The sequence below is a fragment of the Lithobates pipiens genome, unplaced genomic scaffold (assembly GCF_037356315.1).
Source record: "Lithobates pipiens isolate NorthernLeopardFrog02 unplaced genomic scaffold, aLitPip1_a1.2 Scaffold_19, whole genome shotgun sequence".
Lineage (NCBI taxonomy): Eukaryota > Metazoa > Chordata > Amphibia > Anura > Ranidae > Lithobates > Lithobates pipiens.
In genome coordinates, this window is record NW_027507764.1 from 488,958,830 (window position 1) to 488,978,261 (window position 19,432).

The 19,432-nt window shown below is 40.5% G+C and overlaps 1 protein-coding gene across 2 annotated transcripts in view; it reads left to right on the forward strand.

Annotated features, from left to right (window-relative positions):
* Positions 1-17,861, forward strand: part of CPNE3 (copine 3) — an 87,125-nt gene extending 69,264 nt beyond the window's left edge. For both annotated transcript variants that reach the window (XM_077492984.1, XM_077492985.1), the window contains exons 12-16: positions 5,707-5,761; positions 11,042-11,093; positions 12,550-12,683; positions 15,171-15,407; positions 16,841-17,861. In XM_077492984.1, the coding sequence (XP_077349110.1) occupies positions 5,707-5,761; positions 11,042-11,093; positions 12,550-12,683; positions 15,171-15,407; positions 16,841-16,951 (589 nt within the window). In that variant the 3' untranslated portion in view covers positions 16,952-17,861. The remainder of the gene's footprint in view (positions 1-5,706; positions 5,762-11,041; positions 11,094-12,549; positions 12,684-15,170; positions 15,408-16,840) is intronic.
* The last annotated feature ends 1,571 nt before the right edge of the window (positions 17,862-19,432 follow it).

The following is a 19,432-nucleotide window of genomic DNA, read 5'->3' on the forward strand; positions in this document are numbered from 1 at the left end:
GAAAGACGACACTCCACCTCACTTATATAGCGCATATATGAAGCTTGGTCACAGTATATGGTGCAAGTTAGAGTAGAGAACGCCTAATGGAAGTAAATCAAAGATAAACATAAGTGATGAGTTCCCACTTCACTAATCTTATAGCTATGCTTGCAACAAAAACATGGGATGGCCAGGATATGTGAATACTTCTGCATTAACCTGCATAGAGGGTTGACAGCAGCACGTTAATTCAAACTCAAGTAGATGAGATTCAGGCAATAAGCTGCCATCCAGGCGCAACGTCAAACAAGGTTGATGCACCTACACTACACATCGCCTCAGAGAAACCTACAGATAAGTATATCCTTGCCAAATAAACCATACATCCAATCGGCATTGAGCAAAATGAACAAAATATATCTCACCCCAAAGTACAGAGTATTCAGTTAATGATGACATCAAAGGAGCTCACCAGGAGATGTGTGTCTGGGTCCCCCGAGAGCCCACTGATCCAGCAAGGTAACCGCCACAAAGACCTGCCCTTAAGGGATCCAAAAGGGGAGTGGTCACTGGGGAGCTGAGTGGGCCCTCTCTCAATTGGCCAGAAAGAAACAAACATATAATAAAGATGCCAAAGTGACGTCCAAACACAGCTGCATAAGTGCTCAGCTTAAACGCATCCATGCGGTCAGACCCAGCGCCATCTCTGCCTTCACTTCCGCCCGAAAAAGCAGAAGTGACGTCCAGGTATGTCACCCAGAAGCAATATCAGCTCTCGACGGGTGTAAGAAGTCACATTGGATTAGTAAAGCGCCAGGCATATCTAACCTCGTATGTGGGTGTAATGGTGCACGCTCCCTCCAGTGGTCAGTGAGTTAATGGCACACCGAGAAAGGCTGTGATATAACACAGTGACATAACCTTCAGTGTGTCATTAAATGATCTCATCCAAAACAAATCCACCGCCACAAACCATGGCATGTTGTAAACCAACATGTCACACACACGGACAGGCAATGCAGAGTGTGGTAAAATGGCCTAAACCGATCGCCCATTACAATCTTCAATATGGGTCCTTCTCTAAACAGATGATAAATAGACAAACTCCACATGGCCAAGGTAGACCTAGCAAGAACATATCCAAGGGTTAGGTACATAGGAACACAGAACAAAACAGAACAAAGCAAAAACAAGACAAAAATCAAACAAGACAAAAGAGAGGGGGATGGAAAAGGGGGAAGGTAGGGAGGGGAAAAGAGGGGGGAGGGAAAGGAAAGAACAAAATACTGGGATTAACCCATAGGCACCAAAGGGTGCACAATCTCTTGCTAATATATAGTTAAACCACAGGTATCCATACAAGAAACAGGGAATAGAGAAGAGCATAGGAATCTGTCAAGTATGAAGAAAAAGATAATACCTGACAATTCCATTCAGCTCTAAGAGTAAAAATTCATTGAGATTCAGAGCATAAAATGGCAATATCAAAATCACCCCAAACCCCCCAAGGTTTGGGTTGCATGGTATCAATGGGCAGGACCCCTAAATTGTCCAGATTGCACAGCTGAGAGTTATCGAAGTGTCTTGAAATAGGACTTTCAGGGATTCCTTCACTGATATCATTCACATGTTCTTTAACACGTCGCCAAAACATACATTTGCTTTTGCCAAAATAAAAGGCATTGCATCCCCCCGTCTGGAGGTATACAATGCCCTTAGTTGCATAGTTCGTAAAATGTTTGGGTCTAATAGTGGTGGGGCCAAATGCTATGGGGTCCTTGACCACATGTATATAATTGCAAAAACCACGTTGACTGCACCTGTAGGTCCCTACAGGTCGTGTCCCACAGGTGTCAGATCCCCAGTTCTCCATAAGCAAATGTCAGTGTTCCCCTAGGACACTCATCTCATTATGCTGTTTATTATATTTGAGAATTGGTCTAATCTTCACTTCCTCTAGCCGATGATCCCCCTGGAAAAGTAACAATTCCCGTGGGCTCTCTAGTGCCCTTTTAATAGTTTTGTTTTAGGGCCCTATGACTATAAATCTCTCCTTTAACGCAGCGTTTTACAACATGAGGGCAGACAGTACACTTACAAAACAAATCAATACAGGAGGGATCAGAAGGCCCTGCTCGTTAGAGCTTACAGTATAGAATTGGGTGTTTTTCATATATGCCTGAAGTTCACTTCCCAACCACCTCAACTTCTTGCTGCCCCTGAAATGCTTATGTGCGTCACCAAAGAGAGTGTTTTTTTTTTTTTTTGCCCACATGCCGCAAATATGCGGCAAGGTTTCTGTGCTGAGATCCTGCTCGCTTCCAGCACAGTGACTGAGCTGCCATGGACAGCTCCCAATCTCTAGTAATGATTGAAGGAGCCAGTGGCAACTTCTCACAACCATGTGACCACTGTGAGAGCCAATCACAGAGGTCAGGTGATTGGGCAACCCTTCCTTGCCCTTGGGCAAAAAGCTCATGTTAAAGGAACACCTGAGCAGGACAGGAAAGGGTTAATACATTTTTGTAATGTGCCTTTATTTCCTAGTCCTTGGGTTTCTAATTTGCACCCCTTTATTATTTAATATACATTTGTCTGTAATTTTTGGAGCTTTACAAATAAAGTATGATAGTCATGAAATGGTTTTCAGCCAGTATATTCCAGTGTTTTAATGAATTTCTCTTCTAAAAGTTGGCATTCGTATCATAAAGCTGCTTTGTGTAACATTCTTTGTACAAACACTTCTTTGTTCTAATCTGATGTGAAGAATGCAATCCTCCTGTGGTGAGGAGACACAGAGGGTATTGGGTTTTTTAGCAAATGAGGTCATTTTTAAAGTGCCCCTTTTTGGTGTCTCTATAAATGTGCCCTTATCTAACTATATTCTCTATATTATGACGTTTTTTTTATCTAATTTTGAAGCAGAGAGGGGTTAGCACCTACTTCAAATTTCTATTCCTCTGTGTCCTTATTGGAGAAGTTTCTTGGTGACTCTCCTTCCCATTATTTCTTGTCCTGAGGTGACAGGGACAGGAAGTGTGGTGAATCTTCCCAATAGGGACTCAGCCAGCAATACCTGGTATCTATTAACCAAGACTTGGGTATTGGCTGGAGTGTGGATTTAAATCATATCTATATAACAAACTTGTTTCTAGTTTTGAATAGAATAGGGAGAGGTTATAACCCTTGTCAGAGCTCTGAAATAAAGCCTTGTTTGACAGATTTCCTTTCACTTCCTGTTTTGAGGACGTTTCGCAAACCGTGAGAGTAAATCTGTAACAGTGAAAAAGACAACAATAAAAAGCTGACAGGGTTTTGGGGTATCCTCCTACTTTTTCCTTCTGTCCTTGTTGCTGTTCATTCAGGCTTCATTCACACAGCCGTAAAAAACAAAACAAAAAAAAAAAACTGTGTGTACAATTTTTTTTTTTAACCGCTTGCCAACCAGCCCCTGCAGTTTTACTGGCTCGGCTGCGCAAATCGCAGTCATTGTACGTTGGGCGCATACATGCCTCCGACGGGGGCGTGTACACGATAACGGTGGAGCCAATCAACGGGTCTGGCCACCCGCAATTGCTCCACAGAGAGGCAAAACGGGGATCTGCCAGTGTAAACAAACAGACCCGTTCTGTCAGGGGAGTGGAGTGAGATTGTCTGTCTGTTCCAAGTGATTAGGAACAACGATCTCTCTCTACTCCCTGTCAGTCCCCTCTCCCCCACAGATAGAAACGCCTCCCTAGGTAACATTTAAACCTTTGACTGCCACTGGTGTTAACCCCTTCCCTGCTAGTGTAATTTATACAATAATCTGTGCATTTTTATAGCACTGATTGCTGTATAAATGTCAATGGTGTCAAAAGTGTCCGATCTGTCCGCCACAATGTCCCAGTCCTGTTAAAAATCGCAGATCATCGTAGTAGTAGTAAAAAAATAAAATAATAATAAAAATGCCAAATCTATCCCCTATTTTGTAGACATGATAACTTTTGTGCAAACCAATTAATAAATGCTAATCAGGATTTTTTTTTTACCAAAAATCTGTAGAAGCATACATATTAGCCTAAATTTTTTTTTGATATTTATTATAGCAAAAAGTAAAAAATTATGTTTAATTTTTTTTCAAAATTGTCACTCGTTTTTTGTTTATAGCGCAAAAAATAAAAACCGCAGAGGGGATCAAATACCACCAAAAGAAAGCTCTATTTGTGGGAAAAAAATGCCATCAATTTTGTTTGGGTAGAGTGTCGCACGACTGCGCAATTGTCAGTTAAATTGACGCAGTGCTGTATCTCAAAAAATGGCCTGGTCAGGAAGTGGGTAAATCCTTCCAGGGCTGAAGTGGTTAATTACAGATCTGAACACGGCTGCATTGTTTTCAATGGAGCCATTCACACAGGTGTGTAAACATGCACTGCATTCAGATCCGTAACATAGTATCCAAAAATCTGTATCTAAGAACATGCAAGTTACGCGCTTACACATTTGTAAACATGTAAAGTCAGTCTAAACAAAGGGGGGAAAAAAATTCTCATTATGTACACATACGCGGCTACATATTTAAACACATCCGTACACAAATATTTTACTGGTCATTAGGCAGAAACTATTTTTCTAGAAAAACACGCGCAACAACATCAATAACATTTTTATGGCTATGTGAATGAAGTCTTATGCCACGTACGCAGGATCGGAAATTCTGCCAGCAAAAGATCGATGGGATCTTTTGGCCAGAAAATGCAATCGTGTGTATGCTCCATTGGACTTTTGCAGGCCGAATTTCGAGCATGTTCTAAATTTTTTCGGTCTGAAAAAGTTCCTATCTGAAAATGTGTGTATACACTTCTGACGCGCAAAAACTCACACATGCTCAGATTCATCTACGAGACGGAAGCTATTGGATACTGCCTATTGAACTTCCTTTTTCTAGTCCCGTCGTATGTATTGTACGTTACCGCGTTCTTGGCGGTCGAAATTTGGTGTGACCGTGTGTATGCAAGACCGCTTGAGCGGAATTCTGACGGGAAAACCATCAGAGCTTTTTTTGACCAAAATTCCGATCGTGTGTACGGGGAATTAGAGAGATTTTCTCTCACTTCCTGACCTAGGGGCAACCATTTTGCCGAAGAGGAAGTGAAGGAATCTCTCTTAATGGCAGTAAAACCTGTTCGTTCTAATCCTTCCTCATTCATCTAAAAGGGGAAAAGAAGAAAAATGCATTTTTTCTAAATACAATTCATGACTCATTCAAATGGGGCTGTATCAATGTGTACCTTCATGTGAGGGCGTGGGTGCGTATGCATGTGCCCAAATGCACACTACATTATGCGAGTTCAGGGAAACGTACCTGCACCCACACAATTGTCCAGTTGGTGGCAGTGTTTGTGTCCCGATTGACATCAATAGGACTGTCTGCAGGGGGATGCATGGGAGTGCCTGCAATGAATACCTGTGTGGGTAAACACGACCTCACACGGGGGTATGCATTGATATGTGGCCTTAGGGTGTTTAATTGATAAAGTCCAGAAATAGCAGGGAAATTCATGAGTATTCTGTTTTTGCAGCTTTGCTCAGAATTCATATAAGTGGGTTTAGAAAGAAGATTTGAAAATGTATAATTACAGAGCAAATTTAGTACTTTAATTAAAAGTCAAAATCTCCCTACATTTTTACAGCTCACATACTTGAGGATATTTTAAAACCTTATATTTATTTTGTTGTTTTCAGAGACAAGATGTTTCCAGCTTTTGGTTTTGGGGCCCAAATACCACCATCGGGACAGGTAACATACACATATGTACACACTATATATGCACACATTTTCTATCTGCTTGTCTCTTTTGTATTTTTTTAACACTCTGTCTCTCTCTCTCTCTCTCTCTCTCTCTCTCTCTCTCTTTCTCTCTCTCATATTATTTACACAAACGCCATTTTATTGCTACATTTATTTCCATGTATTAAAGCCTACGCCTAGAAAACATCAGCACAATGGATATTCCTTGCCTTCAATATTATGTGTCCCTTGTGCTGATGTGTCCAGGTTTAGGTGAGATCCCCCCCCCCCCCATCCATGCTGCCATAATATATTCGTCGGGCGTTAATAGAGCTTAATGAAATTGGATCTATAGAGGATAGGCGGATGATTTAAAGGTCTGTCCCCTTCATCCATAACTTGTGTTTTATTCATAGAGGCTGTAGTACTGGCTTCTATGAATGAAGTAGCTGGACGGGCATTGGCAGGCACTCTAAGGCTGGGTCCACATATATGCGGTGCAGGACACCACATGTGATTCAGATAGGGGTTGCACTGCATTCCTATTAAAATCACATGCAATGTCTGTGCAGTTCAAATTGAGCCATTTATTTGTATGTATCACACCTCATCTCCACAAAAAAATGTGCAGGATCCTTTCCCCTTCTCACTGGAATTGGATCGTATGGGTGTTCACACCTATGCGATCTGATTCTGTCAATCGCACTGTGTTTTGCAAACCAATTTGGGGTTTGGTTAACTTTATAATTGAACCCGTTGCAGTTTGTATGAATGCCGTGCGATTTCAATGCAGTGTGGGAAATGCACAGGATTCACTGCACTTCCCGCACTGCATATATGTGAACCAAGCCTTAATGAATGCCTGTTACAACTCCCTCCATTCTATTAACCCCTGCTGCACTGGCAGATAACATTGGGGGATTAAGGGTAATTCTTAAGGAAGACGATTTCTGCTAAACCAGAACACACCAGCGCAAGCGACACATTACATTGAAGGTAGGTAATATCCCTTGGGCTGATTTGTTATGTATTTAAGTAAACTTGGGTTTTAAGACGATCGTAACAGATCTCTGTTTAATGCTGGAATGCTAAAGATCCTTTAATTTATCATTGATTAAAGTGGACCTAAAAAAAAAAGCAAAAAAATTGCTAGAAGTGGTAATTGTGCCTGACCACAAGTAGTTTCCTGGTATATGAGATCGCCTAGGCCACCCTGTGCCTCCAACCTTAAATATCTGTAATATGGGATCATTTAAATCATGGCTGCCTCTAATTGCTAACCTCGTAAGATGTGGTCATGTCACTCACTGTCGCTCACCGTTTCCCTTGCTGGAGAGAAAGTTGCATTGCAGTGATCTCCCTGCTTCTGCTTCATTCATTCTGTGGATCTGTGCCTCCTCTACTTCTCCTGCTGCTTCTTAAAGTGATTGTAAACCTTTATTTAAAAAAAAAAAGAATGTAAATAAAAAAGTGCAAGGGTATTGCACATAGCAGCCTCTTACCGCCTCTTCTGTGGCCCTCTGCTGGTGCTCTCCAATTCTCCTCCCTTTCTGCGTATACCCCCATTGCAAGCCATTTTCTGTGGTGTAATACATGCAGACATGCTCCAGAGACATACACAGCATGGTTTGGCCCCCGCCTCCACCCTTCATATAATTTGAAAGACAGCAGCAGGAGCCAATGGCTACTGTGAGGAGAGGTAGGGCAGAGAGAGGGAGGGCGGAGAGAAGACCAGCAGTCAGGGACAGTTCTGGATCAATGTAGGACTCAGGTAGATGGGGGGGGGGGGGGGTGTGGGGATAGGTTTTTTACCCTAATGCAGACGATGCATTAAGTTAAAAAAAAAAAAATCTTTAGAGTTTAGAACCACTTTAAATATTCCACCCACTAGTCATCAGGTCACCAGTCATGTAGGGAGGGTAGCACTGACACAAGGTAGAAAAGCCATGCCCTTATCCAAGATGGCTACCTCTACACAGGCACACAGGACGGAACAAGGCATGGTAATTCCGTTATGGAGAAAAGAGTAGCTGCAGGGAGACAGCAGCAATACTGGTGACTAGTCCTTTGTCATCTGCTTGCCACTGTTCAGGGACTTTTTAGGCAGAAATAAGCAGGCATTGCATGTCAAAGGCATTAAAGGGCCAGATTGAGGTAATTGCAAAGGATTGGCCTTTAGTTATGATAAGGTTCAGACATTTCCTCTTCACATACCATGACCAGCTCCCCATTCTCCTAAAAACTGGCGTTCTTTATGCTGGTCATCATGCTCTTCATAAAACAATATGATAACCAGGGTAATTGGCGCTACCTACAAGTAAAACTCCTTATATGTATGTATATCAATATATAATTCCGAATATATCATGTATTCATCTAGAAGAATATATATATAATAGAAGGAGGCATAACCCCAAAAGACTCCCAATCTGCGATTTAAAATTTACACGCTACTCAGAAGTCCCAAAAAACAACAAAGTTCCTACTAAAGATTAGTACCTGGGATTAACAAATAATTCCAATAAGCAAAAGAAAAGGAAAAAACGAAAACCAAACAACAAACTAGAAACCAAAAGAGTTTTTTGTATCTGTATCGCTAAGAGGCAGTATTCCCTAAAATCGCATTAATGCCAAAGTGTGGTTTGAGTAGGCAAATTCCCAGTAAGAGGCGTATGTAAATGTGCTAGTGAACTTATAATCCCAAATATGCAAACTATAAGTGTAAAACGCTAATATGGATACATATGAAAGAATATTTTGCCTAAAGTCGCATTATCGCCAAGATGTGCAAAGAACCAAGTAGAAGGTGTATATAAATGTGCTTAATGAGATTAAAATTCACAATACAAAATTCAAATTATACAACCTATACATGCAATATGCTAATATAAGCATATATATATGAAAACACAAAAATATTAATAATTTATATCAAAAATATATATCAAAAAAGTGCAGGTGAAAAAACAAAGGACAAAAAAAAAAAAAAAAAAGTGTACAAAAAAGAAGAAAGAATATATATATATAAAAAATATATATATATAAAAAAGCAAAGGGTCTCTTAAATAAACAATAAATGCAAAAATAGTGTCCAAATTTCCAAAAAATCTCTTCAACAGTGCAATTACAGAAAGTTCAAAAGATGTGACTAAAGTGCTTCTCGTGCAATCTCCAACGTGACTTCTGTGTTCCCCCACAAGGTCCCCCACTCACCAGAAGAATACACCCCTGCAGGGGTAATTCGCCTTGGAATCAAAGTCTACCGATAACCAGCTCTTCATTCGCATCCAGAGAGAGTTTTTTCAGTCCCTGCTGATGTCCAGCTCCTCAATCGCAACCAAGGGGGAGATTTCCTCATAGGAAAAAAATTGTAGTCTCCATAGTGTGATTTGTATAAAAAATCAATTTATTGCCACAAAAATATAAACAAATAAAAACATAAAAAATGATAAAACGGAAAAAACAATTCTCATATGTTGAGACAAGATGTGGAACCACAGTCCATTAAAAAAACCTTTCAGCCTCCATATATAAATGATAACGTTCCAGGAAAAAAGATAAAAAATCCTAGAACAGGGCTGAGAGAAAGGTAATAACCATACGCTAATGGCACTTTATCCCAGATAACACAAAGGACTAGACACCAAAAAAATAATAGTAATGTCCCAGGATATAACCTGTTGTCTAGAGTCACTCCAGTGTTTGTAAGTCCCCCAGGGATAGAGCCCTTCTAGCGCGAAAAAATTATCCGAACGTGGAAGCCGCCCGGTGGACACGCAGCTACGGCTTGCACTCCAACTGCGCTCCAACGAACGGAACTGACGTAATAGGCGTAACTCCGTCGAACGCGTTTCGTCATTGACGTCTTCAGCGGCGGTGTCACGCTAAAACGTCTTGCAACTCAAATAGGAAAAAGGACCCGATCGAGCAGAATCTGATTGGCCAATGTTCGTAATTGACACCCAAACAGCTATACAACTATAAATTGAGTTTCTTTTTTTGGATATCCTCCCCTCGCCTTCTGGCTGGGAACTGGGTGATAACAACATGCGGATTGGATACGGTGGTTGTCACTCCTTCAGACACAGGGTATAGCCCATTGGTGGCTGTTTGGGTGTCAATTACGAACGTTGGCCAATCAGATTCTGCTCGATCGGGTCCTTTTTGTAATTGCACTGTTGAAGAGATTTTTTGGAAATTTGGACACTATTTTTGCATTTATTGTTTATTTAAGAGACCCTTTGCTTTTTTATATATATATATTTTTTATATATATATTCTTTCTTCTTTTTTGTACACTTTTTTTTTTTTTTTTTTGTCCTTTGTTTTTTCACCTGCACTTTTTTGATATATATTTTTGATATAAATTATTAATATTTTTGTGTTTTCATATATATATGCTTATATTAGCATATTGCATGTATAGGTTGTATAATTTGAATTTTGTATTGTGAATTTTAATCTCATTAAGCACATTTATATACACCTTCTACTTGGTTCTTTGCACATCTTGGCGATAATGCGACTTTAGGCAAAATATTCTTTCATATGTATCCATATTAGCGTTTTACACTTATAGTTTGCATATTTGGGATTATAAGTTCACTAGCACATTTACATACGCCTCTTACTGGGAATTTGCCTACTCAAACCACACTTTGGCATTAATGCGATTTTAGGGAATACTGCCTCTTAGCGATACAGATACAAAAAACTCTTTTGGTTTCTAGTTTGTTGTTTGGTTTTCGTTTTTTCCTTTTCTTTTGCTTATTGGAATTATTTGTTAATCCCAGGTACTAATCTTTAGTAGGAACTTTGTTGTTTTTTGGGACTTCTGAGTAGCGTGTAAATTTTAAATCGCAGATTGGGAGTCTTTTGGGGTTATGCCTCCTTCTATTATATATATATTCTTCTAGATGAATACATGATATATTCGGAATTATATATTGATATACATACATATAAGGAGTTTTACTTGTAGGTAGCGCCAATTACCCTGGTTATCATATTGTTTTATTTCTTGGAGGAAACACCTTTTGGAGTTTCTTTCTTTTGTGGGTGGCAGCAACCTAATGATATAACTAGTATTTAGTCGTAGCTACTGTTATTACTATCCTCTCTTACTTCCCACCGTTGTCGAGCGCGGTTTTTTCCTTTATTTTTATCATGCTCTTCATGTTAGTCACCATTGTCGTTACCTTCCACAAGCCCATATTACAATAATCATGTATGCGTTATGGTTCCTGCAAATATTCTTATTAAGATAAAATTTTTCCTTTTTTATTTCAGGTTTCACATGAGTTTCCAATAAACTTCAACCCATCAAACCCTTACTGTGCTGGTAAGAACTAATAAATTATATAAACAAAAAAAAAAAAAACATATAGGATGCCTAGCTCTAAAAAGTTATGATACAAAGAGCGTAGTTGCATCAGAAAGTCCACATAAATTAGGTAAATTCAATAAATTACAAGTCCTGATAAACATAATTTATTTTAATAATAATAAACTTTATTTTATATAGTGCCTTTAACCACATCTTCCCCAGATGCAGGAGTTTTGGTGCACTTTTAGAAAGTGCACCACACCCTCAAAATGTAATAGAAATCTATGGCTCAGTGCAGCAAAGCTGCAGGTGCACTGTGGTGTGGGTAAACTGCAGTGCATTAGTATAAAAGCAGCCTTATAGGGGGCTCAGGACAGTAAGGGCTCGTGTACATTTGTGGTTTGGGGGTGGTAAAACCCCATAGTTTATTGTGGCCTGCAACCAGTTACCAAATCACTTAAGTGGCACTCGCTCTTCAAAAGGTTAAGCACCTCTGCTGAAGTTATTGTGTACAATTTTTTTTCTAGTTTTAGCTTGACATGCGCTTTAACCACTTGCTACAAAATCACATACCTGTACGTTATTCTGTTTCAAGTGGTTGTACCGGGGGGTTGCAGGCATCACCCTGCTACCATTTTTTTAGAGCCGATGGTCGGCTTTCTTGTTCTAACAACCGATGTGACTAAGCAGCCGCTTGATTGTTATCACAAGCAGTGGGAGGGGACGTCCCAACCCTCCTTCCCTCCCGCTGCTTTCCACTACTCCCACCAAGAGGCCTGAGCAATCAGCCAGCACAGCTTTGACCGGGTCTCGGATCTAGTAACCCAGCAACATTATCCCAATGTCACTTCCGGTTTATTGGAGCCTTAAAGGCATACTCCCCCCCCAATGATCCAACAAGAGGTGAGGGGAATTTCCTAGAGGGAGACACAAATTGCTAAAAAAATTGTCAGAAGTTCTAACCTTTCCCATTCTTCAAAAAATCGAAGTCAGTGATTTGGATGGCCTTAGTCTGCTAACTTCCTGTCCCATTGACCACACAGGAAGTGATAAGATATCACTCCAGTGGGAGCAGATGCAGCCATATAAACCTGGCAAAGCTTTCAGCCCTTCTGCATGCCGTTCAAAACTGAAATGTTGGCTGAAGCGTTTCAGTATCATGGTGCATAGATCATTTTTGAAGCAGCACAGAACCAAACAAAACTATGAGCAGCTAAAAGACCAGTGCTGATTGGTTGTTACAGGTAACAGCACTTCACTGGCCTTTGCAATTAATCAATTTATTTTTTTCCACTGTAATGTGTATGAATCTGTGTTGGCAGCCACAGCAGGCTCCAATTCTCAGGAATCAATGCTTCCATACAGAACTACCTTAACCAGAACTTCCAGAGAGCAAACCCATAGACAATCTCAACTGGAAATATATTTTATTATCTATAGTATCTATAACCAAGATCTCTTATTCTTGTAGGAATTGAGGGGGTAATAGATGCGTACCGCAGTTGTCTTCCTCAGGTTAAACTGTATGGCCCCACCAACTTTTCTCCAATTATTAACCATGTCGCTGCATTTGCTGCAGCTGTAACTCAGCAAAAGACTGCTTCAGTAAGTATGCTTTTTTGGATGCTTAATTGATAAAGGTGGATCAATGAATGCTTGTTTTAAATTGTAATATTATGTTTTTTTTTTTTTTTACTTTGCTTACCCCATATGTGCTGTTGTAAAAGTTGTCTTTTACGTTGACACGCAGAATAAAGCTTCCAAGAGCCTTTTAAAGTATATGTGAACTCTCACCTTCTAAAACAACCCATTCAGTTTAAAACAGAAATGAAAGGCAAAACATTTGCATATATAAAACATTATAAATGCTTTTTTCTTATAAGTGATCACATTTTCCCTGTTCTCAGCTGCTTAAGAGCTGGGAGAGTAGAAACAACAGCAAACTGAGCTTCCTACAAGTCTGATCATTGGAGGAGAGCAGGCTGAGTTCCCAGCACAGCTAGAGAACTGACAATGGTGTGTTCTCCTGCTAATGCCGCGTACACACGATCAAACTTTTCGATGGACTAGGTCCGACGGTTTTCCAGATGGACTTTCGGCAAAGTTCCGGCGGACTTTCCGAATGAACGGACTTGGACACACACAATCATACCAAAGTCCGACGGATTCGAACGTGATGACGTACGACCGGACTATAATAAGGAAGTTCACAGCCAGTAGCCGATAGCTGCCCTAGCGTTGGTTTTTGTCCGTCGGACTAGCATACACACGAACATATTTCTCAATAGGAACTGGGTCCAGTGGAGTTCCGGCCAAAATATTTGAAACATGTTCTATTTGTAAAGTCCATCAGATTTTTGGACAGCAAAGGTCCGATGGAGCCCACACACGATCGTATTGTTCGAAGGATTCGTTTGTGTGTACGTGGCATTAGTGTGATCAGTTTTTAATAGGATTACACTGATAGGAACACCAGGGATTTCGCACAAAGGAGCAATATAAAGAGAACAGGATACTTTTTTATACAAGTACATTATACAGCACATATCAGGAATATGAAATTTTAGGTTTGTATATTCTTTAACTATCTAGAACATCCTTTCTAAAACTTTTTATCATAGAGCAAGCCTCAAAATTTTTTTCATGCCTCAGGAAACCCTGCTATAATGAATTGGGGGTCAGTGGGGAGAAGGCACCTCTTACAGTGGTGACCAGGATACCACCCTTACAGACATCTAAAAACTAGATAATTGGTGTTGAGCTGCTGGCTCTGCCAAGTGGTTTTAGACCCAGAACCCAGGCATTATCAAATGTGCAACCTCTGGAGGAACCTCAGGGTTCCACGGAATCCTAGTTGAGAGTGGCTGGCTGATCTAGAAAACGTATACCAATTTGTATACGGAAGAGAGGTTAGTGATGGGACAAAAATCTAAGAAAGTAGAAAATTTTAAGTCAAAGGTAAAGGAAAACACAACTTAACGGGTCAGTCCATTCAAATGTAGTATTTAAACTAATAATGGAACCTACTGGGCTGAGTCAGTCCCTGAGTTTTATATCTTGAATATTCCACCAGCGAAATCTCCCGACTATAATTCCCAGCTCTGTTCCTGTCCACCTTTTGGTTGTACCTAACCAGCACTCTCTGTATTATAATATAGAATAAACAATCCAGTAGGGAGAGCTGTACCTTTTTTAATGGCCACAGCAGGTGTGCAGACCTAGGAGCTCCTGCAACCAGATCTCACCAATAAAGTCCCTGAGGGGTATAAGAAATTGTCATGTGGTTTAACTCTCCAGAATCTATGAAAAGCAGACATGACAGATTTTGGATGGGCTCTTTAAAATCAAGAGATTGCAAGCTATTATTTCAGGGGACACCTGAAAGCGCAGTTCTGCTAAAAAAAAAAAAAAAAAAAAAAAATGAAAAGTCAGCAACTTCAGTTACTGCAGCTGCTGACTTTTAATAATCGGACACTTACCTGTCCCAGGGTCCAGCGATGCGGGGGAGCGAAGCCCTGCTCATCTTCCCCTCCTCTCAGCGGCGCCAGCATTGTAAGTGTGGACATCCGGCTGGGGCTTCACGGCTGGGCACCCACTGCACATGCGCGAGCCATGACTGGCTTGGCAATCATCTGGGACACGACAGGTTCCAGATGATTGCCGAGAGGGAGGGGGAGAGGTGATCTCCCTTCCTGTGCAGCGTCTGGAGGAAGTGGGACCTGGAAGAGGGTACCAGTCCCCCCCCCCCCCCCCCCAAAAAAAAAAACGACATGCCAAATGTGGCATGTCAGGGGGTCACCTCCCTTAAAGTGGAAGTTCCATTTTTGGGTGGAACTCCGCTTTAACAAGCTGTAGATGGGTGTAGACTAAAATCATATCATTGAAGCACAATGACTACCATGAGGAAACCTTTTTTTTGACTGTGCCACTATACCAGGCATTATGATCAGCCACTACAGATGAGAGTTTTTATTATAGTGTTATTTTATGTCTATTCTTTACATATAATTTTAACCTATATTTGAGAAAATACAACATCACAGTCTTTTAGTTTTCATAGTTGTTGACATTTAATCTCCTTTTCTCTTGTAGCAATACTTTGTCCTGCTGATTATCACTGATGGGGTGATAACAGATCTTGATCAGACACGACATGCCATTGTTAATGCTGCCAAGCTTCCAATGTCAATCATCATAATTGGCGTGGGAGGGGCTGACTTCAGTGCCATGGAGTTTCTGGACGGTGACAATGGAGGTCTTCGATCACCCACTGGAGAGATGGCTATAAGAGACATTGTGCAGTTTGTGCCATTCAGGAAGTTTGCACAGGTCAGAGAATTGTTTTCTTGTAAATACTTTCTTAAATTTAATGATAGACTCCGAATACCATCATTTAATTATTCTTAGACATGTTATAATCCACTTACCTTTGCCCAACACCGGTGCTACAGCTATAAATGACTCTAGCTCTAGTGTTGTGTGTATGCTTAGCCCCTAACAAAACACTGAACCGGTATCACGGGCTGCTTTTGTGATTGGACAAAGCGTGAGGAGGTAGCTAGATCGTAGGACATCTGAACATGGAGTTCAGCTATAAAGTAGAAGGAAAGGCAATACAGTCACCCACCTTTTACATGTTGCCTTCCCATTGCTCGAATTTAGTAGTTTTTTTAGTTTCCAATAAATCTCAAAGTAATTTAAATTTTTTTTTTTACTTTTTCCAAGCTTGTAGCCTCAAAGCTTCGGTGAGTGTGTCTGTCTATAGAAGGCACTGACAACGCCACTGAATCCTTAGAGCAGTGACGTCATCCCACTGGCGTCCATGGCTTTCCTTCTTTTAAAAATGTTAGTTCCCTAACTATCTTTAGCTTCAGAACCTACTGCTGTGAAATAGGCATGATACAAGGGAAGTCATTGAAACTGGAACACCTGATCATCATATATCTTATAAAGGCAACATGTGATTTCCTTCCATATACACCACAAATTGCAGTGACATCTTATAATACATACTTCACTATCACTTTTTCTATCCCATAAAAGCTGTTAAAAAAAAACTAAAACTGATACTATCATTAAAGTGATTGAAAAGCCAGAAGTTTTTTTTTTTTCTTTTTTTTATCCTAATGCATTCTATGCATTAAGATAAAAAGCCTTCTGTGTGCAGTAGCCCCCCTCAGCCCTCCTAACACTTACCTGAGGTTCCTCTACATCCAGCGATATGCAGGAGTATTTCGGCTGTCCGGGGCCCCCCTCCTCATTGGCTGAGACAGCAACACAGCGCCATTGGCTCCCGCTGTTGTCAGTCAAAGTCAGTCAGCCAATGAGGAGAGAAAGGGAGTTGGGTCAGGCCGCGGCTCCGTGTCTGAATGGACGCAGGGAGCTGTGACTCCGCTCAGGTGCCCCCATAGCAAGCTGCTTGCTGTGGGGGCACTCAACTGGAGGGAGGGGCCAGAAGCACTGAAGAGGGACCCACGAAGAGGAGGATCTGGGCTTTTTTGTGCAAAACCACTACACAGAGCAGGTAAGAATGGCATGTTTGTTATTTTTACCTAAAAAGAAAAACAAAAAAAACAGGAGACTTTAGTATCACTTTAAGTCTATGAATCATGACTCTTCTGCATAATTCATGCTAAGGGGATGACATGTTATGAGTTTTAGATTGTCAGGGAGATTGGTGGAACGGGATTTGGTGCCTTGACTAACATAAATTGTTATATTGTCCTTTCTGCCTCTCAATTATTCTTCTATTCTGATTTTAGGCTCCCAAGGAAGCCCTCGCTCAAAGTGTTTTGGCTGAAGTTCCCCAGCAAGTTGTCTCTTACTTCCACATGTACAAACTAAAGCCACCCAAAGATCCAGCAGCTAGTTAAAAATAAATAAAAGAAAGAATCAGTTTGCCAAAAAACAATATTTCAATACTAAATGTATGTCTTATTACATTTGTTAGACCAGGACTGGACAAGTTCCAAAGTGCTAAAGAATTACAGCAGGCTCCTAAAATCTGCAACATAACAGATAAGCTGTGCTGTTGGCACCGCGAGGTGTCTTCACTTACTTTTACTGCGCTACTGCTGGTGCCTCAATCTGCTGTCAAAGATCCCCACAATTCCCATGCATGTGTTTTGCCAGTATATATTCCCCTGTCCGACAACGCTCAAGTCCCATTTAGAAGAATTAGGACTTTCTTAGGGCTCTGTCAACAGATTGGACACCAAAAGCACACTTTAACACACTAAGTCTGCCCATATATTATACAACTTTCTTGTACAATTTTCCTCTAGATTTACCAAAATTATATAATATGAGATCAAATTTAAACACTTTCAATATGTATGCAATCAGGTAAGCCCTTGCACTACATAGCTCAAGGTAAATCTAAAGGAAGTTGAATAGGAAAATTGTATAATGTATGGCCAGCCTTTGCGTTACAGCACAGCCTGACTGCTAGGGTTCATTTTGATGGGCGTTCTTTTCAAACACTGCATTTGCTACGTGAATGCATTCAGCTACATTTGAATAAAAAATTGATCATTTGACAAGAAAAGGAAATGCTACTACCAAACAAGTGTAAATGCAGCCTTTGAATTGTTATGTGAACTGCTTAATAAAAATCAATAGGATTTTACTGTCCTGTGTTTGCAAAGAACACCCGTCAGCATGAGCCTTTACTCTGCCTACTAACAAACATGTATAGACTCTGTTTACACCTTTAGCAATGCTGCTGTTTTTTAATGTATATACCATTGTTTTATTGTAATATAGCTAAATATATTCAAGTCATGTCTATCTTTTTTAAAGTTTTATGTGCCAGCTGTAACAGTTTTCCAAATGTGTTCTTGAATACTTATACCACAGCTAATACAATGCCTGTAACTCTCAGATCCCCCTCATTGACATGCTGATCATAGGGAAGACCCACAGATGGATGTGTCCTTTATCACAGAAATGTTGTGTACAGTGCAGGAGTGTAATTGGAAGACTCCTGATTCATCTCCCATGGTTGGTCATTTCAACATATATTGAACTCGACAGTTTAACATTGAGCTAAAGACTCAGGAGATTGCTCTTAATTCCACCTCAAATATCATCTGTCTGTTGCTGTCTGCTGGGCAGATTTTACTGCGTATCAGTTATCTCTTCATCCGTCCTTGTGAAACGAAACTTACCAGGATACAAATGTCTAGCTCAGGTCCAGCTGCTAAAGCTGAACAACTACAAGTTCCAGCATGCCCCTCCGACTCCAAATTTCATTTAAAGGGCTAGTATAAGTAAACTGACACTTAAAGTGCACGTGCCCAGACTATGGACATTAACTCCTATGCATAATTTTTACCTATAGGTAAGCCTATAATAAGGCTTTACCTCTAGGTACTGTAAATAACTCCTAAATGTGCACCGTTTAGCATATATTTACTGTACATGCTGCCGGTTACGTCACAGGTGCATGCGCTCTAAAGGAACGGCCACCCGGGCCTATGCTGTAAATGCCGGCTTTCGCTTGCATGGCCGGAGTTCGCTAACCGTGGATTTTTGTTCAAAGGATGTTGGCTCCAACTTGTCTTGCATACACAGGGTCACACAAATGTTGGGCAACAATTACAAACGTAGTGACGTACAAGACATACGTGATATCTCCATTACGAATGGTAGTTTTACAAGACCGAGCGCTTCCGGCTCGTACTTGATTCCGAGCATGTGTGGACTTTGGTCCGACGGACTTGTGTGCGCATGAACGGAAAGTCCGCCAACAATTTTTTGGCAGAAAATTTGAGAACCTGCTAGCCAACATTTGTTGACGGAAAGTCCGACAACAAATGTTTGACGGAGCATACATGCGGTTGGACTTTCCGTCAACAAGCTCATATCCAACATTTTTTGTAAGAAAATCTGATCGTGTGGACGGGGCATAAGGCTCCATGCACACTGACGTTTTTTTAAGCTCCTAGAAGCTGTTATTAGCATGTTTTTCTGCTCCTAGAAGCTAAATAGCATCATCCTATGTGTCCATGCACACTACCTTAGGCCATTCACATTTTTTTAGCATCAGCATCTAGGAGCAGAAGTTTTTTTATTTATTTTTTTCTGTAGAGTTTCTTGGAGCGTTTTTCCAGCAGAAATGCTCTTAAACGCTACTAATAGCATTTAACTTTTTTTAGCTTTTTTCTTTTTTTTTCTTTTTTTGTAAAGGAACTGAAAAAATGCTACAAAGGCAGAAAAAGTCATTTCATCAGACTTTTTATTTTTTTGAAAATTCTGACTGAGCTAGAAATAGAATATTAAATCTTTCCGATGGAATCAATTTCTATTGGGAAAACCGTTCGTCTGTATGCTGTTCCGACGCACCAAAAACG